This window comes from Chinchilla lanigera, unplaced genomic scaffold, assembly GCF_000276665.1.
Source record: "Chinchilla lanigera isolate Chin_1 unplaced genomic scaffold, ChiLan1.0 scaffold00099, whole genome shotgun sequence".
In the NCBI taxonomy this organism is placed as follows: domain Eukaryota; kingdom Metazoa; phylum Chordata; class Mammalia; order Rodentia; family Chinchillidae; genus Chinchilla; species Chinchilla lanigera.
The window spans coordinates 865,372-889,683 of record NW_004955500.1 but is presented as its reverse complement, the minus strand read 5'-3'; the positions used below and the strand labels follow the sequence as shown (position 1 = coordinate 889,683).

Genomic DNA, 24,312 nt, shown 5'->3' with positions numbered 1-24,312 from the left:
TGTAATGTGTGGATGCTAAGTACTCCTATAAAATTATTAGTAATATATTACTTGCAAAAATACTTCACACCTTCAAGACATTTTATAATTCAAAAATTTGTTGACACAGTTGGTAGACATCGAAACTAGTTTCTTGTCCAATCTTGCCTTCAGGTGTGCTGTAAGAGCACTAGTATAGATAGTTTACTCGTTTTTTTTTTTCCTCAAAATCAAGTCCGAGTGAATTCATCTGTGAATAATGAATAATTCACTTATCTCCAATCTTTTCCTAGCAAGTTTCATTTCCAGCATGTGAAAAATTATGCATTCAAAAGTTTGAAACACGTTGAGTATGTTTATTTTTGTAATTGAAAAATTAAAACTGTTAAAGACTGAATGTTTAATGTGGGATATTATAAAAGCTAGCGAATATGTAATTTTACCTGTTCTCAATAACTAAGTATTTCAATAGTAGGGTATTTATTCAATCCAGGAATAAATTATTATCAAAGCTGCAACTAATATATAAACAAAAAGCAGCAGTAAAAACGTGTTCTAGGCCAAGATGTGTTTATTGGGGCTGGGGATTTAGCTCAGTGGCACAGCGCCTGCCTAGCAAGTGCAAGGTTGTGAGTTCAATTCCCAGTACCAGAGAAAAAAAAAAAGAAGATGTGTTTATGATATCCGATAAAAAGTGTGTAAAAAGGGAAAACTGACCCCGTGTTCACAAGAGGCTGATGAAGCAGAACTAAGTTCTGTCACACTATTTGTCAGGTTAGGAATATTGGCAATGCCTGGGATCCATGTAGCATAGCATTGTCCAAGTCATAGCTTCTGGAACAAAGACCATCTCCCCTCCTTTAGTCAAAAGAGTAAAGCTTTTATTGTTCCAGAAGTTTTCCTTTTTCTTAACCTAACATTAATTTAATGGCTATTTTTTCTCCCCCTCTGAGTATAGGTAGTGCAGAACTATGTTGTCTACAAAATCCGTCTGTTTCGTGTGTTGCAGCATGTGAGGCCATTTCATTGATGTTTACTGTGAGGCATAGTGACTGACACTGTCTGATAGGCACACACATTTTAGAGCCTTGTAGTTCATAACAGCTTCTTGAAATAACGGCATCTTTGGGGCATAAGTCTGTTCAGGGGGGCCACTCAGATATTGTATCTCCTTAGCTGTGGAATCTGACTCACCCACCATCAGAATGAAGAATCAAGACCCAGTGGATGCTTCTATGACTACGTCTGCTGATGGCTAACTGAGAGTTCGCAGTGGATGAGAAGGCTTACGTACGACACAGAGTTTAGACAAAGGCATGCTTCCAACTTCTGAATGTTCATTTATATTTTTCAAGCTGCATTCCTGCGCTGGCCAAAAGAGGCATATGGTGTTTCAACTACTCTCTGAGCTGCACATCTTTAACTTGCACATGGAAACACATTTTAAAATTTGTTACAGCAGCCCGGATCATATGCCTGGTCTCACTACTTTTCTCCAGCACATCTTTGTGTTGTTATGAAGTGCTGCTGTTCAAAGGTCAGGTTGACAGAACTCCCAGATACACTAAAGGAAAAAGTAACAGAAACAAACAAACCGGTCTTACTTCCTTCTGAGTGGTGCGCTCCCCCCAGCCAATACCTTCCACCACTCCCCAGTTCCTAAATATTCCACCACTTCACTACCAGCCGGGCCGAGCTCGCAGCACACAAGCCTTTAAAGAACACAGTGAAACCTTATCCAAGCCGTAGCATTGGCCACTCCTCTTCCAAAACGCCTTTGAAGGTTCCTGATTGCAGTTAGAAACTGTGCCTTTGGTAGCCTGGCACTAAAGATGTCTCATGGTCTACTTGTTCCTACTTTGTGGTCCCTCAATCATCTTGCCTTTCCCAAAATGCCCTCTGCCTGCCTTCTAACTCTCTAATTTCCCAAATTCTGACCCTTTGCTTTCACTGTCTTTTGTAGCCATCTCCAGTTTGTGTTGCTGGACGGGTGATCAAAGAAAAGCTTGACTCACAGTATTCTTTGGGACTTCCTTCCAGAATCCTTCCTTCCTTCCAATATCCTTCAGGAAGTCTGCTGGGACTTTCTCAGTCATAGTCCCCCCTCTTTCCTGGTTAGGAGTTACATTGTGTCTCTTTCTCTAAGGGCATAGTCTAAAAATGTTACACCCGTGAGGGTTAAGGTCCCTCCCTTATTCACTTTTAGTGCCTCCTGTGTTGGCACAATATTCTGGACCTAGAATATACTCAGTAAACTTAGGGATTTAATTGGACTGTCACTATTGAACTCTAGGTTAATTTACTATTCACGTTAGCAAAAAGTCACTATTGCTTTTCAGTTATTTGCAAGAGCTATATTTTAAACTTGCAAATTAAATTATTTTAATCTAAAGCAAATCCCATGTTTCTGACATTGGCACAATTAAAATTAGCATAGATGGAAAAGGTTCAGGTTCCCTACAAATTACCGTTATAAACACATGACTGAAATTAGCACAAAGAGCCAGTCATTTTATTTTACTCTAGCTGAAACAAGGAGGAGAAAGAGATTATTCATTGCTTCCTGGCTTAAAAGTTTAAAGGTTTTAATGTTCACTAGAAAAGATGAAAAAAAGAGTGTTTAAAATTTAAGCAATTCTTCCCCTGAGGACAAGTTACTTTCTATTGCTCACTGCACTCTTCCACCTTAGAAAACCACCTGACACAAAATGCATTTGGGAAAACTGTATCTAATACTTTTGAGAATAGATATATTTCTGAAACACAGTATTTTTGGTTGTAAATGTGCACCTAAGTTAAATTTTTATAATAGAAGCAGCATATGTAATTAAATAGCATACTGTTTGTATCATATTCAAATTAGTCAATTTCCATACTCCTTGGAGGGTCTACCTTTTGCCTGACAGTGGGTTGGGTGCCATAGGCTCTATAAAGAATTAAAAGATAGTGAGAAACAGTGTTTTTACACGTGAACAATTAGACATGGACCCAATAACAATGAGAGATGATGTGAGGTATGATCAGAAGTTCCAAAGCCTTGTGCGAAGGCCTTTAGCACAAGGCTCAGGTGATCTCAAAGAAAACAACTCTCCCTCTCAGCTGGCCCTTTGTGGTGAGCACACACCCCTTCACCCACATATAATGGTAGCAGCCTAGGCATAATATCTGGTTCTGCCTTCTCTTTCTTCTTTGTCATTCATTCAATGTTGGGAAGTAATAATTCTTAATTCTTTCTTTACAATTTTCTCAGCCTTGTATTTTACCTTGGATCTCACTGTTACACTGTATTTAGAATCCCTTCAATGTTGTAATAAGTTCTTATTGTTCTCTCAGATTTCCCTGTACTGCTCCTTGGGCACACTCTTTACCTGCTCACCTGACCCAGTAACTGCTAATTGTCTGGTTAACGCACTTCGAACACCAGCCACATCTAAAAGCCTTCCACAAAACACTTTTTTTATTCATTTACATTCATTCAATCCTCACATTATATGCCAGGCACTATTCAAGGCAGTGGCAGCTGATTTTCTCTGAAAGTTTTATTTTATTCATACAGGGAGAACTTCAAAAGTGGGCTACTGACTGCATAATCTGGGGTACCTCTCTTGCCTCAGCTGGTTTTCTGCCTTACCAAGTGGGAAAACATGTTTGACTTACTTAGGTCACAAAGTACCTGGGGAACTGAAACCTGAGCACTGAAAATATTTTGAAATCTGTAATTCAATAAAGAACTATTAATATCTACATAGATTTTTTGTTGTTGTTGATATTCTGGAAAGAAATACAGTGAGCTAACATGCGAAGAGAGATACTGGCTCCAAAGGAGGTGAAATGAGGAAGGCTTCCAACAGCAGTGTTTTCTGAACTGAGTACAACTGATGTGATTGGTCTTCTGGGCTTCATCCTACAGACTATGGGGACTCTGTCACTGAAGACTTCTGAGCCACAGCATCAGTGGACTGGCAGGAGGGTGGAAGATGGCTTGAAGCATAGGAGCGAAGCAAGGAGATAGGTCAGGAGGCGCAAGAAATATGGGTTCAATAAACCCAGAGGCTTGGTGGTAAGAAAAGGAGGAGTGAAGCTTAGAGAAACTGCAGGAAAGGGCCTCCAGATTTTGGCAACTTGTGTGGAGTTGTGTGTGTGTGTGTGGAGGGGAGGGGTGGAGGGTTTAGAGAGAAATGACAGACTCAGATGAGTAGACAGTGATTCCCTAATTAGGATTTGTCATGAGTGAATAGATTGTGTTACTTTTATCAGGGAAGGAAATAAATTTCTATCCAAAGGAGATGGGTTTGATACTGAATGGTAAGTCTGAAATGTACTTACCTTGGTATAAATCCTGAATACATATAAAATGATACTGGAATACATATAAAATGATACTGGTATAAAATGATACTGGTATGACAGAAAGTACTATTAGAACCAAAATGTACTAACTGTCTTGCAGAAATGCTTCTTCAAAGGATTTCTCAGATTAATGTGCATATTAAGATTGAGGGGGTCTAGTGCAAACTGCTACTCAATTATACTTTTGATAATACTGTTATTTTATTTATTTTTGCTGCTATAGTTGAAAGGGAAACTGATTTTTCAGAATGTTCCAAAAAGAGATTTTCTTTTGAAGTCTGAAAATGCCATTGTTTTATATTTGGATTACATGGGTTCATCTTTATTCCTATTGCTGGAGTATAATGATTCAGATTTTAGGTTTTCATGACCTGTAAGTTGTAAAATAAGATTGTCCTTGCTGTAAAATAATGCTAGCATTATTTACCCAGCACTGTTATCTAGGGGAGTTCTTTTAGTGTCCTAGTTTCTAAGCCTCCTTCATGTAGACTATTTTTTATACGTGCCTTCTGAATTTATACTTTATTTCAGTCCTCCAAGAAACAATGCATATTTAAACAAAATACATTCTCCTCCAAAGGGAAATTGCAGAGATGTTTTAAGTGCAAGGAGAGAATAACACTTAAACTACAGACTTGAAGGTTTTAAGACAGCAATTCCAAAGCACTGGATAGGACACCTTAAGAATTTCTAGACTACACCGTCCAAAACAGTGGCCACTTGCAACATGGAACTAGGAAATTTAAATTAGCTTAAATTAATAAAACCAGAAAGTCACTTCCTCAGTGAACTGGCCACATTTCAACTACTTACTAGCTATACATAGTTAGTGGCTACTGTACTTGTGACACAGATGTAGAATATTTCCATTATCACAGAAGTTTTTCTCATTGCTTGCTGAGACCATTTTTTTACATAAATGAAAGGATGTGCTTCCAAGTCTGATTAGTTCCATTTGCCCCACAGTTAGTCCAAGCATTTGTAGAGCATATGACCATTAATACTGCAGAAAATGTGGACCAGTGAGGCCACAGCCAGTTTGACAGCTGTTCACAGATATATCCTATGGTGAAAATTCTGGAATAGCTCCTGTCATCCTTGCGACCAACGTCAATACAGAAAAATGTTTCATACTTTTTTCTGTTTCCCTCGAGAGATCATATTACCCGTAGCCTTCAAATTACCCCATGTATCCCTGGGAAGTCAAGGGAATTAACCCTAAAATAATTTATTTCATATTATTGGGTTAAATTTATTGCATTGTAAGTTGTGTAAAATGTAAACTATAGCTATAGAACCATATATCTCTATCTCTTTTAAAAATACGACTCTATTGTGTCTCCAAAGAGACAAGTCTCAAGTGCGCGGTTTCCTCTATCCCAACACGGGACCCCCGGGAGAAATGAGAGAGAGAGGACAAAACCTGGCGGCTACCAGTGGGGAGGATTTGTTTGTCTTCCAAACCCATTAAATAATGTAATTAAGCAAATGTTTTGTGAACATTGAGGAAAAATCTTGCTGCTTTGCAATTTGCTGAACATAAAGACAACACTCAATAGATCCAAGAAAAACCTAGGAAGATTGGCCCTTCCACTTTCATTATGGTTCTGGCTTCAATTTACAATAATGGTCAATTTAATTATCGGCTATCAAAGAATATAAAGTGAGCCATTATGACAGCTCATCAGAAGGAAAGAAAACTAATATGGACAGCATCTGATCTAATTGATTCTAGTGCTGAGAATTCACTGAAATAACTCCTGGCTATCAACAATGTTACAGCTATTAAATTCATCTTATAAAGATCAAACATTTCAGGAGATTGAATTTTAAAGCACACTGAATGGTGTGCCTGTATAAATTGGAGACTCTGTTTAGCAAACCTAGCTAATTAAAGCACTTAATAAATGGGAAATCCCACTACTCTGAATCTCTTGTTGGTGCTAGAGAATTCTCATTTGCTCTTTCAGAGAACTAATCAATCGAAGGGCACATTTTTCTTCTTTTTGTTCTTTCCCATCAATTTTAATGGGTACAGAACATCAGTCACAGAACATGTAATGGGACAAGAAGATGGATGAGTGCATTTGAAGCCACTTGTCACAGGACAGAAAACATCCTGATGAGGTGACTGTGGTAGCTCAGGGTTCAACAGTATGGCCTGGACAATGTTTAGTAAGTTCAACTACATCGCTACATAATGTGGTATTAGCACTCAGCAAAATCAATCTCCAGATATAATCCATCACATCTGTGCAGGTCAGACTTTCAAAGTCACTTTCTCAAAACATGTTCCAATGACACTGTGAATTCCAGAAAATGATTTAAACAAGCAACAAAGTGGATGAAGAGATGAACAAGCTAACCTTAAGCAGCCTGACCTTGCCTCACATGTGATTAAAATTGCTTTGCAGGGAAAATTTTATTATGGCTTAGAAATTATGTCCATATATTACGAGATAAATTGGTGTTTGCACTAAACGCTGATCACTGAGGTCCTGTCTTCAGGACCGAGGCACCCGCTGCCCCCAGTGCTGGGCACTGGCTAGTGCTTCCCAGCTTTGTCTTGCTCTTAGAGCTGCACGGAGCCAAAGGCAGTCACCTGGTTTAAAGCTGTGTCCACTCCCCAAGGATTCAAAGATTAGACAGTGGTGAAGCATAATAGCTGGGTTGCTTTGCCTGGGTTGGGATGACTCTGGAAGGCCATTCTAGCCTCATAGGTCTCCCTGTGACCTGTTGATGTCTCTGTTAAGACTGCATTCCAGTTTTTCATTCTCTTCCTTCAAATTCTACTCCTCCATCCCCTGCCTATGGTGTTCTGAGACTGTCTCCAGGTTCTCACAGAAAAGTGTCTTTTTCAGAGCCTGTTTTGGGAACTACTTAACCAAGACACTATATATAATCAAAAGGCTTTGCCTTCACAGGAAATTAAGATCATAGAAACACTCATCTATATGAAATAATTATGGACATTTAGGTTCAGAATTATTAAGTAATATACTATTACTTTGTTAGGACTGACACACAGATGTTTTTATTTAGTTTTGTAAAAAACTGAAAATGCGTAACATTTAATAGTTGAAGGAGTTTGATCCTAGTGAGTCTCTATATCCATATGTAATCTAGAGACTAAAGTGTATTAACACATTCAAAGCTAGGGCACCAATTTTTAGGAATCATGGTTTCCTTTCAGAGGGATTCAAGGTGATATGATCACTCATTGTTTCCTAGTTATGACTAATGTTAATAATAATATGCAGACAGTTCTCTAAGGTCCTGTGAGCCATCTCTTTGTCTCTTATCCACATTCTAAAAGCATGAATTTTTACAAGATATTAAAAAAATGAAACTAACCCAATATGAAATGTATCCACTGAAGATTCTACATCTCAAATTAATAAGTACTTTCCCCTCTTTCAGAAGTTTCTGTGATCTGTAAAACACAGATAACACTGGCCAGAAAGCTGTGACTACTTCAAAGCTGTCAAAGCAAGCTTCAAAGTGAGGAGCCAGCTCTAAAATCATTTTCTGGTTAGAGTGGAAAATGAAAATCAGAAATTTGTGGTGGGAAGAAGAGGCCAGCGCTCGGGAGCAGTCATTAGCACATTGATCATATTGGCCCCGGCTGCACTGAAAACACCAGGAGGAGACTCAGTGATTCTGTCCATCTGTCACCGACAAAGTGTCAGTTACACAGCTAGAAAACACTCACCCACCAAGAAGGTTACTTTATAAATGTGATAACCTTAGAATCTATAAGGGAGGCTGTTTATATATCCCATTTATTATGCATGCTCTTATTACTATTATTTTTAATCAGTTATGAAACCACAATTCCATCCTCCTGAGATCCAGTTTGCTTTCAAGAGAATGGAATGATAGCATTAAAGATAGGTAAAAACCAAAATGTTTTAAAATAAATTTATATTTAATTTTGACAACTTTTAAATACAAGTAGTATCCAAATCAATCTTACAAACCTGAAAAAGAACAATCACAGATTCAAATGCATCTGTTCCTAATCTACTGTACACAGGCACACTAGGCAATATTTACACAATAGCACTAGGCAATATTTATACATTTACACACTAGCACTGGGTAATATTTATACATTTGTTGAGGTTGATGTTATTGACTGGCGACATTTTGCATGTAGCATGTAGAACTAGAAAAAACTAAATTAAGCAATTTAAGTTTTGTTAGTTCAGGAACAGACATTTTTTAAATCTCCTGAATCTAAATTTCATCCACAATGAAGTCTCATTATACTGAATGGAAATATGCAGTGAATTCAGGTTTTTGTGCAGACAGGGGTAGAAAGGCACTCCATGCAAAAGGACTTTGTGTTAAAAGGTAACAGATACAAAAACACATTATATTCAAATAGGAAATTATCATTGGGTTTGGCAAAACTTTGTGATGTTAAGAGAGTGTAAAAAAAAATAGCAGATTATGAAGGATGCTCTATGCCAGGCATAGATTTATGGAAAAGTCTGGGAAATGTTTTCAAGCCCTCATGGTCTAATTTTCAATTTTAATAACTTCATTCAATAGGGTGGAATGTAAAAAAAAACTGTAAACAGTTTTATTTTATTTTTTTGGTCCTTTTTCTTTCTTTCTTTCTTCTTTCTTTCTTTCTTTCTTTCTTTCTTTCTTTCTTTCTTTCTTTCTTTCTTTCTTTTTTTTTTTTTTTTGAGGCAGGATCTCACTATGCCATTGAGGCTGGCTTTGAGCTCACTTTGTAGCCCAGGTTGGCCTCAAACTCGCAACATTCTCCCGCCTCAGCCTCCAAAGTGCTGGGATTACAGGTGTGTGCCACCAAGCCCAGCTCAACAGTTTTACTTAATGTTTATAAATTCTTTTGTTTTCAGTACTGCAGACTGAACTCAGGAATTTTACACTGAGCTACAACTCCACTCTATTTTATTTTATTTTGAGATACAGTCTTGCTATGTTGCCCAGCTTGTAATCCTCTTGCCTCAGTCTCACAAAGTGTTGAGATTACAGGCATGTACCCCGAGACTGCACCCTGCTTAAATCTTACAAAATTTAAAGGTTAAATAAATTTACCCTCAGGTTGAGACACAACATTTATATATGGCTCTTAAAATGGCCATCATAAATAACTCCTTCTGTCCTCCTTCCTCTAGCAGTACATTTCCCCAGGATCTGGTTGAGATTCCAGACTGACAAGGCATATGTTTAGTATTTTGCTCAGCAATTAATTCAGGACTCATTTTCATGGGAACAGAGAACTGATCTTGGCTTACAAGGCTTTAGATGCAAAAACTGAACATTTACTTCTCTGAGTTTTCTGTCTGAAGTGATCTGTGGGTCACTGAGTAAGTTTCTCAAAAAGCTTAACTGATATTGAGTATATAGTGAGGGATTATTTTTATTTTTATTATATTCTTCATGATTCAAACAATATCTTGGCTTTTAAAGTAATAGTTAATAAGTGACAGAAATATACATTTGAGTTATTGGAGAAAATATATTCCTAGCATAGCATAAGTTGGTTTAGATTATACATAAAGATTAAAGTTTTAAAACTAATTGTAATGTTTGTCTTAGGCTACTCTTTGCTTTAAGTGATCTTAATTGGGATATTTGGACTTGGAGAAATTATTCTCACTTAGTGCTAGATAATTATAAAACCCAAAGGCATTATCATTAGGGAAAATTTGGGCAATTTCCAGTTTATTTTACAATCTTCATATTAAATTCTTTTCTTCCTAAAGAGGCACATACGTAAAAGAAATAAGCAATTCAGCCATAGTTTACTCTTTCAATGATGGTTATAAATCATGTAAAATAAAAAGAAATATGTACAAGCTATTTTTATATCAAGTAGCTTATTCAATTGTCTAGGATCAAAAGTTGTGAAAGGAAAAATATGACATTTGATAAAAATCAATAATCAATTCATTTAACCATATCTGAAGCATAGTTTTTGCTTTATTTTAAAGATTATATAATAGTTTATTATGTAATATCTAGCTATATGATTATTAACATGCAATAACACATGTCCTACTTTAGATACGTTATTTCAATTTCTCCTGTACATTACAGTAAATAATCATCATCATGGCATCTCAGGGCACTTTGCTTCTCTCTCTGTCCCGCAGAACCAGTCCTGCTCCTTGGTTACGTCTATTACTAAAGTTACTATGGTTACTTCTATTACTAAAGCCTGAGGGACATGAACTATCCTGAGGGCAAGACCCATCTTACTCTGCTTTGCTGCTGTCATACTGTTCTGTAGGGAGGACTCATTTAGCAGTTAGGTGTTCATCCTCTTTCCCAGAAGCCCTGACTGGGTCAGGGTTGAGAATGCAGAGACTAAAGACGGGGCTTTGCCCTCCAGAGATTAAGAAACCACTAAAAACAAAACAAAAAACAAACAAACAAAACAAAAGACTGCAGGTCTTGAGATAAACTTATGATATTCTGGGTCCAAGTACGCATGGATTATGACATCCTTAATGTTGGTGAAGAAGGCAGAAGGGATATGCAAGAAAGTGGAAGGTAGGGTAAAGAGTGGGTGTTTGTTTGTTTTGAGAACAGAAATGACCATGTGGTAGGGCTAAGTCCCCCTCCCCCATATGTTTTTGTTTCTGACATTGGGATGTAATTAGTAATCAATATGCAGATTAAAATATCCAAATTAGAGTATGCCTGCCAACCCTGCCCTCCCCCAAAGTGTGCTTACTACAACACTGACCCTTACAATTAATTAGGGCATATCATAAAGCAGATGCCAAATTCAAAATCATGAAATCAGCAATATAGTTTCTTTAAATATGTGTTTTCAAACAGATCCCAGGGGCAGTGGGGAAAATAATGAAGTAAGATTTCTTTAATGAATGCAATCATCACTATGTCCCCACTCCTATTCTTTCACTCAATCTGTATTAAATACTTATTTTGTGTCAGACATGGTGTGAGATGGCAGAGCTTCCCCGATAAAGCAGAACTCGACACAGACACAGAACATCTGACCACACTTCAAGTCGTGAAGTATCACTAGGAGGTGCATAGGCAAGAGTGAATCCCTCTGACCTGGGCGCAGAGAGCACTCACAGAGGCCAGACCTTGAACTGAGTCCTTCGGAATTCAGATTTTCATGCAGGTCAAGGTGGGAGGGTACCCTAGGCAACAGGGGCTTTGTGTTGAAAGGTGAGAGACAAAAAGACTCACATTATTTCCACACAGGAAATTATACTTGAGTTGACTAACATTTGGGATCGGAAGAGAGTGTGATAAAAGACAGCAGACTAGAAAGGATGCTTTATGGCTGGCACAGATTTATGGGAAAGTGGGAAAAAGGCCTAGACGTCCTCATACAGATGGGCTGTCATCTATGAGATAATTTGATTGTAGCTATTGGAATGATAGGGAAAGAGGTAGTGGAGAAGACTTTTTGTGTTGTTTTGCTCCTTCTGCTCCAAAGACTGTCTTCTGTAAACCTCCTTAAGGAGAAATTGAAATAGCATCTTTTATTCTTTCCCTCATTTCTCCCTTCCATTTCCTTTTTTTATCAGATATTGATTGAGTACTTATTATGTGGCAGCTGTTCAGTATTTATGGATCACTGCAGTAGATATATATGGAGTACTCAAAGGGAACAGGACATAAGATTTCAGCACTAGGCATTTTGTGACTTCAATTCCAGGTGATCTGCTTGCTGACTATTAATGCATAAGTTGGTTACCCTAAGCCCCAGGCTTTTAATCTGCAGAATGGGGAAAACATTCCCAGTCTCACAGGCCCACTTTTACACTGAAATGAGGCCATAACTATGGTAGTTGCCCTATAGAACGTACTCGTATTGTTATGTCCTGTATACATTTTATCTCATTTAATCCTCAGCAAAATACTTCCGGCTCATATTAATCCATTAAACAAAGACTAGTGAAGTTATGTAACTAAATCACAATGAGAGAGGAAATTAGTGCTATCGCTGCTTGATTCATAAACCTCCTTCTCCCGTGTGCAACGCCATTCCTATTCACTGCCTCATGCTTGGTGTCCAGAATCTCCCCCTGCACCGTAACACCTCATGTGCCAACTCAGTGTAACATGTTCCCTATTTCCCAAGTCTTAACATTGCAGTTCACATGCACATAGGGAAACCAACTTCAGATATTATAAATACAAGTCACTAAGGAAATGTTGTGTACAGCACATTTAAGGAAAAATGACAAATCTATTGCAGGTCCATTTAGCAAGGCTGTGCTCTTTTTCAATAAAGTGCTCAGCATACAAATTTTATGCTACTTTATGATTTAGGTTGACCTCAGATTCTCTCTGATTGCATCCTTAAGGTGCACAGGGCCCCGTGGTGACAATGGCACTGGGTCCAATCGTTTTTGCATGGAGACCAAGACTTTCTACTACATTCCACATCTCACACCCTGCTTTGGTCAAGTGTTCTTTCAATTTCCACAAAATACTTCCTATAAATCATCTTTCTATGAACTTGCTTGTGTGATATATCCTGCATACCAAACACTCACCTTCAGCTGATGGGTATGCAATAATTAGGTGGAATTTAAAAATGAATCTTGGTTCTTAGTGAAGTCCATTAGAAAGAATAACTCCTATTGAGTTGTTCCACAAAGTCCCTTCTACCCTTGCCCATGTAAGATTGTCCTTTCTCCATAATGTCCACTGTAGTAGGGTTATATATTTCCTTTTTATTTTTGGTACTGGGAATCAAACTCATGACCTCACGCTCGCCAGGCAGGTGCTTATGCTGCTGAGCTATATTCCCGGCCCTTTTCTTTTTTTTGGATACCGGACACTGAGCTCAGCACCTTCCACTTGCCAGGCAGGCACTTGTGCCACTGAGCTATATCCCCAGCCCAGGTTATATATTTCCAAATTTGTCTTCCAACAGCTTCATGATAACATGTTCCTTAAAGACTCTTAGCTTATACTTCTTTTGCATCTGTTACTAACTCCCAAGCATCAAACAGAAAGCAAATGTCCAGTAATCATTTATGGCTATTCAATGGGAAATATACTTCCCCAAACTCCCCTACTTTACGAAACTAGCATCTCATTTTGCTATGATTCAGTTATAGGAAAACATTATTATTGACTACAACAATGGTCTTTCTTTCGTGCATTTATTATTTTTAAACTATAATAAATGTTACAGATGTTTTCTTTGTTTACATGTCCTTAAAGAGTGTCATTTTTTAAATAAAGGTACCAAGACAGACTCTTCAAAGGTTTGAGAGTGAGAGGTTAGTTAAGAAAAAAACTAATTTTCACTGAGATGAGAATAAGTTTCCAAATAAATTTCCTGCCATATTTCTATGAAGCTTCATAAAACAGAAGGGAGGGGAAAGAAGAAAACTTCACAAGGACCCAAACAGCCATAAAGAAAGATTTACAGCTTGCTTTGGAATGGCACAAATTAGCAATTAGATGTTGTATGTTGAAACACAGGCAAATATGGAGCTGCTAGCTTTTAGGCTTTTTGTTGAAGAAAATAATGAACTCCTCATAACACCCTTTGTAAACCTGACATTCCACATTGGGAGAGACAGAATTAAGAAAGAAGAAATGAATACAGCTGGAAAGAGACAGAGATGGGACGGGTTATACTGATGGCTTTGGAAACGGTGCATTTAGACATGAAAAACACAGCTGTACTTCAATCACCTAGAACTGACAGTTTGCAGACAGAGCTACTACCTACTGGTGCCTAAATCCACAGGAGTCATAAAGAAATGACATTGCTTAAGAATAACATCTAAAATTCCTAAGGTGCACCCACCCAAGGATGAGTAATGGGACAAAAGTGTTGAAAAAAAAGATTAAATTAATTGAGGTAGGCTCTGTTCTGGGCATCCTGTTCATTTTCCCCACAAATTGCAAATGCTTCCAAAGCACAGATCTGTGCATAGACCCACAACCTGGGGGCCTCTTTTCCAATGCCTACTGCTTTCTTTTTGGTGACTTTCTTAATCATTTAATGAGATTGACTGAATGCCTATGAAATGACTTGGGAAAATTCACTATGTGAAAATCACCTTATACAAAATGAACCCACTGGATAGGGGTTGACCACCATGGAAGGCTTTTCTACTATTAGTTTATCTTCGTAGTTCATTACTTAACTCACAAAGTTAAGAAACTACCATTTGCTAAAGATATGCAGATCAGCTGTTACTAACATAACTGGAAGTGAACAACAAATGTGCGTGTGCTCAATAAGTATGCAAATCAGACCATGCATGCTAGAAATATTTTCAACAAAAATTGAAATTAAATAACTTTCTAGTCAGATTATCCCAATTAACCAAAAAATTCAGGTGAGGTAAAGAGTCCAATATCTCAGCATACCTATCAGCTAAGTTTTCAACAATATATACTGATGTATACTATGGAACAGGAAAAATGTTTTTCTACACTATTTCATGTAAATAGTTATGTAATTAGAGATAGTGGACCTCTCAGATCAAGATCAATGAAATAAATATAAGAACTTAAAATATATATATGCTTTTTCTTCAGTACTAGGGACTGACCCAGGGCCTTGCACATGTGAGACAAGAGCTCTAGTAAGGAGCAACACATTCAGCCCTTTTTTATTTTATTTTGAGACACAGTCTCACTAAGTGCCCTAGGTTGCCTCAAACTGCCTCAGCCTCCCAAGTAGTTGGCATTACAGGAATGTGCCAACATACATTAATGAAATATCTGATATTCTCATCTTTCTAGTAGGGAGAAGTACTTATTAAACTTACCTAAAGTAATTTACATTATTAAATTTTTTATAAAAGTCTTTTGCATATTAAAAACAGTCTAACACTTAAATACTCTTTTTCAAAAATCTTGGATAATGGAGATTCTAGGGAGAGACAGATGCTAAATTTTTTAGTCACCACTATCTGAACACAATGGCTCAATGTAAGAAATTAGTTTATCTTAGTTCTTAAAAGAAAAGGAAAGCAACTTTCCATTTTAATATTCTCAATTTTAAGTTATTTTACATTCACAGAAGACGAGGCTAAGAAAAGCTGTACTGCCGTATGACCAACAACTCCACGTTGACAATCGTGTCCTGGCTTCTGGAAAGGGTGGCCAACCTTTGCACCGAATCCAGTAATTTCTGGAATATCTTTCCACGTTTCCAGCCTGAAATATCCTGGAATAATCACCATGTTGGTTTCTCCAGGAAACCAACTCTGAGACAGGGCATGTACAGGAAGCCTTCCTTTTGTGGAAGGAAGTGGGGTTGGGTGAACTGAGATTCACCCAAGGACAACCACGGGGGGTTCTTGAGCTCCTGGCACCATTCTGAGTGTCCGAAGTCAGGCTACAGTGCCAGACCCGCCTCTCCCTGCACCAACCCATCACTGATGTGGGCTCCCAGGATGGAGAAGGACGCTGGTGAGGGCATCTGGGTGGCTAGGACAGGTCATGGAGGGCGACAGCTTGCGTCTTCTCTCAACCACACCCCCAGTAACAGGAGCAGCAGATCCTTCCTGGAGAGGGATCTAGCAGTATATCATGTATTTCCAAATCCAAAGACATTTTGGTGATTAATGTATGAATCCTCCCCTTCATTTGACCTCACTGGTCACCGCCTTTCTAAAACTCTCTCCTCTTGGCTTCTCCCACCACTTCCTGCTCAATCTCCTTCTCACTTTGTAACAAAGTTAGTTTTTCTGCTTATCTGTGTTCATAATCCTTCTCACTTTTAGGTCTTCTCACTTTTGACACCTGCTTGGGTGATCTCACCCAACGCATGCACACGTGCACAGGCTTTGTCTTGGCGTTCGCTATTTCACTATCTGATGGACAACGCTTAGAGAGAATAAGTGACGTCAACAGGCTTGTTTCCCTTTCCAAAACTCGCTTCCCTTCTCTGGTTTCTTCTCTCTGTAAATTTCACTCCATCTACCCAGTCTCACAAGCTAGAAGCATAAGGAATTTACTCCTCCGTGCTCTCTATTGTTCCTCAGTGTACATTCTTCCCACATTGACATACCCTTTCACAACCTCCCAGCTGGTTTCCCTTGCACCACCCTCAATGACTGGCACCACTCACAACAGGCAAATCTACTCTTACTTCGTATTGGAGTCTCTCTTTCTACCTCTCTTTCTCTCTCCCCACAAAATAGTACACAAAAACAAAGACCAAGCAGAAATATCAGCATCAAAGACTTAAGGTTGGTCTTGTCCATTTTTAGAGCAAGTCTGAGGCGCTTTCCTTCTACTTCAGGTTTTAGTGATCCTTACAGCTCTGGTCCCCCTGTTCTCAATCCATTCCCACCCATTTGTTCCCCCCTGTTTGCCATCACCATGGGCTTTTCTGCGGAGGGCTTCGCATGCTGGAATAAGAAATTTTCAGTTCATTTTATAGTAGCTTCTAGAAAATCATTACAGCAGCGGTAATCAGGGTGGGCCAGAACACTGACAAATCTAAGACGGAAAAGTTCTTAGCACAATATCAGAGAGGGAGTGGGAAAGGGGGACGGGGGTGGGGCAGGGGGAGGGTGAAGGGGAGAGAGAGGGGAGGGGAAGGGGGAGAGGGGAGAAAGTGTTAATATAGAGCCCATAACTGTGCAGAGGCAGAAACTGAAGCTTAAGAATGCGCAGAATAAAATAACTAAGAAGGCCACTGTATGGATGGGGAAGACAGATGTGGTCCTTTTCCTCGGTGTTTCTGAGTTTGGTTGAAAGCCAGCAGGGTGAGACTTTGCCTGGTGCTAACGCCAGTGGACAAAGGATGGTGTTTGGAGGAAGAGGTGAAGAGCTGATGAGTTGAGCTTGCATCATTAGAGACAAAATAAATATCTGAGGAACCTGGGGTAATATCTAGAAAGGAAATTATAGGGGATTCAAGAGATTACAGAATAGAGGAGATCTATTTAAAATTATAAGGGATTATTTAACTCCTTACTGGTTTTGTGAGCATCCAACAAGATGATCTTTTGGGACAAAGTGCCCGCTGCCGTGCCTAGAATACAGTCATTGCTCTCTGTTAACTGCGGCCAGTGTTTCTGCTGCTGTTGTTACTTTGACAGAGGTTCTGTTCCACTTTATGTCACTGACTCAAGGATCCAGGTCATGAAGAGACCTCTGGGCTGCACCCAACCATTCAAATGAACAGTTCGACTCTGACTTGGGCAACCGCATCACTATACAGGAGAGGGGAGGTACGGCAGTGGCACTGCTTGGAGAACCTGTGCGGTCCTACTTCCCACCTGTCGGACTCCACTCCAACACTGAGGAAAGTGAATTTCTTTAATTTAGCAAGTGAAGAACAGAACCTCGCATTGTTACATTACAGGATTTAAATTAAATCCTACAAACACGTTTGTGTTAAGAGCCTGAACTTTTCAATATTTACCTTTGATTTTAACACATTATTGCACACCAATGAATGTGCCATTGATAATTTTTACTATTTAATCAACCAGCGTTTCAGTTGAATTACATGAAAAATCAGACTAAGAAGTCCTTAGATTTAGGTTTTACTATAGCATCTCACTCTACAATAAGTTTCTTGATAGGTCAGAAATGCCTCTCAAGCTATTGTGGTGCTCATGGTCCAGGGGTTGGTAATTCAATCAGATTAAAAGGAAACAGGCTAGGGGCTGGGGATTTAGCTCAGCGGCAAAAAGCGCCTGCCTGGCAAGCGTAAGGTCGTGAGTTCGGTTCCTGGTACCGGAGAAAAACCCCCAAAAAAAAAATAAATAAAAAAAAAAAAAATAAAAGGAAACAGGCAATTCAGTGCATATCAATAGAAAGGCATTGTTCAAATTTTCCACTTATTAATTCTTAAGAGGTTAGTAAATAACCTACTTTGAATAAAATAAATTACTGCAGAAAACAGTTGTGTCTCTGGCACATGTCAAAGTTGAGAGATACATAAAGATACATGGAAACTGCTTGGTATGAGAGTCACTGGGTCTACCCAGATCCTAGATGCTTGTGTTTGTATTCACGCTGGACCCTGATTGGCCCAACTCCAGTGGAAATTAATTTTCCTGAGGTGACGTTCCATCTCTATTGTAAACTGAAAGTCTCAGCTTCCCCACAGGAGAAAAAAATATACACTTGACCTCATTTCACACCTAAGCACATCATTCTGATTGTTTTGCTAGACTATTCCATGAGCATATTTGCATTTGTTTACTACAGTTATAAAACTGTAGTACACCTGAAACTGTGTTCCACTTGGCCTATATTATCAGGTCACTAAATAGAGAAAGGAAATGTGCAAAAGTTCAGTCTCCTAATGATCATATTATAAAGAGATACATATTTTGCTTTTGGGCATGCATTTACTATTCAGATAATTTTCCAGTATCACATCCCCAGGTATACTTTAATTTGCCTTTTCTCCTTAATAAAACAACAACCAGGGTAACAAAAAAGCAGGTGACTGGAGGATTACAAGTTAGTAAATAAATAAATACATAAATAAATAGGATTTGGGCAATGAACCGTTACTATTTATGTGAACAGATTCATTTTTTAATGTACCAGCTAGAAGCCCTCAGCCTTCCGATCTTAAAGTCCTCTGTAAACAGAATATTCTCTTATGAGGGCAGCTGAGGGCCCTCCCGAACACCTGGTTAAGAATACACTCACTTTCATGTGTGTTCTGAGCCGCCTTTCCTCCAAATAAAAATAGAAACTAGTTTGTATCACCACACGGGGGGTGGCAGCGCATTATAGGAGCCTATCACCACTTTCCTTTGATATCTTATCTATTCCATGAACTCCGTAAAAAAGGAGGCAAACTGTAGGAGGGCTCCTCTTGCAAAACACACACAAGCCCTTTAAACTGGGGTTTTAACTTATCTATTAAAAGCCAGTTAAATGGAAGCTAACACTTCATTTTGCTGGCTCCCTTTATTAAAGATTATAAGTACTGCAACTCAGGAGTAGAGAACTATATGAAGGAGTATAGGTAGAGGCAATAAAGAATATATGGCTTATCTATTTTCTCAAGATTTAGGAAGAACTTGGAGGAAAAACTCACAGACTAGCATTTTAAAAATCCATAACAAAGGCTCTTGGTCCTTAGCAAATGCAGTGGCTTTTTTTTTTTTTTTTTTTTTTTTTTTGAGTGCAGCAATCCTGCTGGATTTCTTAGTAGAATATAAACTGCTTAACCAGGCATAATCAGGAGGATGCCAGCTACCACTTCTGCCTTATCATATTTTATATCACTTAGTAATTTGGAGAAGAAATAGATTGCTGAATGCAGTCTGCTGCACCTTGACTACCCAAAGAAAAACCATACAAGAACTCCAACTCCAACGAGCAAACTAAAGGAAAGTGTTCCACCTAGAGACTGTTTTCATGAATCAAAGGAGACGAGCGCTTCTCTGGGAAATGAATATTATCTTAGCTCATCTTTGTAAGTTTGTAGTTAAAAAAATAAAAAAGAATGAAGCAAAAGGTATTGCCCCTGGTGTAATTAACAATGCTAATCTTCTTTTTCCTCTCTCTGGTGATAAAGGAGTCATTTTTATATTTAATTAATGCAGAGGATCATTTTGGAAACTGGCTAATGAGCCTCTGATCACATTACCATGAAAATGTGCAGTAGCATTGCAACTGAGGAGGCTGTTTCATGTGTAGCAAATCCACTTTGTAATTAGCCCACTGTGAAATGAATCACATCGGGGGAAGCGGAGGGAACCGGTAGGCAGTGGGCACTTGGCTACTGCCGGCCCACAGACCACCAACATCCCAACACCGGCCCTCATCAGCAAGACTGTTTAAAAACAAGAGTAGTCATGCATCACATCTGGGGCAAACTGGGAGAAGCAAGAAATAAACTTTATTTTGCCGTTTACATTTGAGCATTCACCCCCAGTGAACCTGCTCAAACAAAACAGGAAATTAGCAGAATTCTATTAAAACTGTGAAAGCTGATTATATAGTTTGCTTATTTTTATTCCAAGAGTCCTAAGATACCCATTAAAGAGAGATGTGAATTTACACACTTTTTCCTAGATCATAGTATAGACATTTTAATCAGCTCTTGAAATTAATTTACTGCTAATGATAATAAAATTATAAAAAGGACCTGAAAAAGAGTGGTATGAGATTCCTTTATCTCTTTTTTAAGCCAAGACATATCATATATTTTTCCTTATATAATACAAAAATACCAGGTCTTCCTCTTAAACCAAAGCAAAAATTCCCAATTAATCAAATAATTTCCTCTTGCTAACAAGATTTGGCAAGAAACTTTTCCTGTCCATTCAAAATAACTGAGTTCACAGACCTAATAAATCCCAGCATTTATGCAGACAATGATACAACTGGTTTTCAAATGTCAGCATTATTTCAAAATGTCTCTTAAAGGTATCTCAAAATATTACAGACATGGATCTCAGTGCTACTCCTCTTACTTGACTGACATTTTGGCAGCAGATACAGAAAATGTTAAAAAGAATCCCACAGGAAGTCATCTGAAGGGGGAGTGGCAAGGAAACTGAAAACTGCCACCCAAACCCCAAATAAAGAGCCCCAAACCAGCAAGTCTGCCCTCAGTTCTGAAATGTGCTGAAAGAAAAAAGCATAAAGCCAGCCAGAATTCGTCTCCCATCTTTCAGACAAACACAAAGCCTGGCTGTCCAGTTGCTGGTATTAGACCTGCACTCACCTGGGAAACTTCATATAGCAGTTTGTAGTGTTCCTCTCTTTTCTGAAAAGTGCACAAATTGCAGCCCATTCTAAGAAGCAGAGGGAGAGAGCAAATCTTCTAATTTCCCCAGAACTGAAAGGCAAGTGAACTGAAAGGGAATCACCCTCCAGACTTGACTACTGTTTTTCATCAGTCACTTCAGTCCAGAAACACAGACAAACCGCTGTTAGCTGGAAGCATAAGCCAGGGTGGTGTGTAGCAGCATGCTCTTCTTCGCTTTCCCTAAGTATCTTGCACTCACGGATACACACACAGAGTTTCCAGGCAGTTCATGGCAACACTCCCCCTGTCTCTGCATCAGCGCACATGACTACACATATTCCAGCTCATGAATATTAATAGTGCCTCATTGATTATTTATGACAGAACATGTTAGCAGGGAGGGGTGTCATAGCTGCTGTTGATGACAGATGAATATTCACTAATTAAGAAGCAAATGTAGTGTGGTTAAACAAAATTCACTTGTGTCAATACCGTCTCTGTTTATTAAGGATAAAGTGGTTGTGCACAGGGCATTTCAAAAACGAGTACACACTTAATTTCTCCATGGATAAAGGTTTTAATACGGGGATAAGAAATCTTGAGACAGAAATGTGTTTGCAACAATAAGAAGAGATATTTTCAGCTTTATTAAGTGTAGGGGAAGTGAATAGCAGCAATTATTTACATTTAAAAAATAAACCCAGAATCAGAGGAAAATTTGGGGGGTGATGTGAGAAAGGAACACAAGGTAGGGGGTATCATTCAGTTTTAATTCTGATCCTGAAGCAGTAGCTGAATAGTTCAGATGTAAAGTCTATTACTTACTAAAGAGGAAACAAGGGATAGCCTCTTAATCTAAATAAAGAACACAGCAACTTAAGTAGATGATACTGTGTGGATAGTAAATATTTTAGTTAGATAATAAGAGCACACGTATTGAATATAAATTCACAACACTGTAATGCGTGCAGATCTATATTTAAAAATTAGATAAATATAGTGCCTTTTCTCAGAAAATTCCCATTGCATATAGTATTTATGCTAATTTTATTAAAGTCGTATATAATATTTCAGAAAGCTGACATGGGCACTATTTAAATTCTAATGTAATGCACAGTGGTTCCATTTGTGATTCTATATTTAGTTTTCATAATGTGTAAAGGTGAACACAGACTTAGATATTTAGGTAATAGAAATAATGCATTTAATCCCACACCCTAGCAAATACTTAACTGTGTCACAAGCTGGCAGGTTTTGTCCCTTAAAGATATACTACAAACAGTCAAAGCAGATAATAAAAGAAAATTCCTTTTGTTCTCACCCTGACTTACCCACAACCTCTGCTAATTAAGAAGTATGTCCTTGTTCCAGCACATCTTTAAACTGGACAGGATAACAGGTTGGTTGGGAAGCAAAAATAATTACTTGGAAACTGATGGCTTCGGTGAGAAATTACATTGGTTGGGGAAGATTTTTAATGGCTCCACAGTTATGTATGGCTACTTTTGGGGGTCCAATTTCCTAAAAGCGCTTTGTCAAATGTTTAGAATCGATAACAGGAAATGATTCTAATGAGTACTAATTGTGAACAAATTGGCTTTGCAACTAGCAACACCTCAACACCAGCAAGTAACAAGGAGATGAGCAATCATCTGCTGCTTATCAGTCATTTCCCTCGGGATGCAATAATCCGATTTTCTGGGCCTAATTTCACCTAACAGCCTGGATGGAAGCCAAGCTGAGGGACCTACACGAAAGTGCCATAGTAACTGGGAACACTGCGTGTGAACAAAGTTCACCAGGAGTTCCTGCAAATTAGAAGCCACTTGTGGGAGATATTAATTACGGCTTGAATCCCTTATGGAAACAATGCATTCAAACAAGTATTTGAAGTGAGCTTTGTGAAAATCAGTGGTGGTGCAAAACACAACCCAACTCCCTGGGTGCAGCTGTTGAAGATGCATTTTTGATGCTTGTTAAAGTTTTAATCTTCTCTGAGCCCCTGTACTGCTTCCCTGGAAGTTTTATCATGGTTGAGTTCACACTCATGCCATCACTGATTGTTCCTTTGAAGGGTTCTCTATGACTGAATTGTGAACAAATGGCTGATTCTCAGATGCCCAGGTTCTGTTCTTTAAAAGTCAGATTGAAGAACTAGAGTGCAATAAGGCAAGGATGGCTCACTCATCCATTTGGGAAAGGGTTTGCCTCTTCTACTGGTGAAACTCCTTCATGTGATAGGTTTTGAAAGTTAAGTAGGAAGCAATGATTGGAGCTTTTATTTATTGGAGTTTTCTGCACATAATGTTTTAAAGTTGGCTTTGCAGATGAATTAAACAACCAGTTTTAAAAATACTAGTCATCAAAACATAACAGATGAACATTCCAGGGAAGTAATCAGTTTCAAACCCAGGTTGGTTGTTCATCAATGTCTCCTGTCTGCTTCCTTATTCACAGTTAGTCTCTGGTTCCTTGCTGCTATTTAGCAAACCAAGGGCAGCCTCTCCAAGCTCGTATCAAATGCTGCCCTTGGCCCACCTACCCTGGAAAGATTCCATTTTCTGAGTGTCTTCAGTAGCATTTTTGTGGCTGCCTCGATGTTCTGAATTGACTTAAAATGTCAGAATGGTTTTCATGGTCATTTTGATTTTGAAGAAGAGCCAAAAGTTTCATGGTGGTAGATCTGATGAATACAGTGGATAAGGACAAATCATAATGTGTGCTGAAGGCTGATTTTCCATCAAATGGCACCAGTATCAGCATTCTCTGTTTTTGGTGGTGATGCTACTTAAAGACACAACACTCATGGGAATGGACTTCCAGAACTGCCTCAGTGAGTGGAAGAATGATATGATACATGTGTTCAAAGTGAGGGGAGTGTTTTGAGGGTTCACGGCAATGCATCTTTTACTTTAAGAAAAATTTTTAAAGATGTAAATATTTATGATATATTTTGATTACATTACATAGACACACAAAAGTGAAAGGGGGAAAGAGAGACACAGGAAGAGGGAGGGAAAAAAGAGGAAGGAAAAGAGAGAGATGGGGAGAGATAGGCAGGGAGAGTCCATAGAAAAAAAGAGACTTTCTGTTTTTAGGATTACCCACCATTTGGCTAATTAAATTCTAAATAAAAAGACTGGCCAAAATGTCAAGTAATTACATTTTGCTCTTTAGCAAAGAAGAGAGAACTGTCATGAGACAGGGACATCAACAAGTTTCAGTGTAGCTAAGAGAGTTCTACCTTTTGAACAGGGTCCCCATTTTACCAGGTGGTCACATAATTCAGTCACCTGAAC

At 38.5% G+C, this 24,312-nt stretch overlaps 1 protein-coding gene across 2 annotated transcripts in view; it reads right to left on the bottom strand.

The window, feature by feature from the left end:
• The window catches only part of Pdzrn4 (PDZ domain containing ring finger 4), a 369,559-nt gene that overhangs the window by 117,902 nt on the left and 227,345 nt on the right, over positions 1-24,312 (bottom strand). Inside the window, exon 1 of one of the 2 annotated variants that reach the window (XM_005406572.2) lies at positions 20,990-21,237. The exons of the other annotated variant lie outside the window; for it this stretch is intronic. Within the exon in view, the coding sequence (XP_005406629.1) occupies positions 20,990-21,058 (69 nt within the window). The 5' untranslated portion in view covers positions 21,059-21,237. Of the gene's footprint in view, positions 1-20,989; positions 21,238-24,312 lie in introns of those variants that run through there. 2 annotated transcript variants of the gene reach the window in all.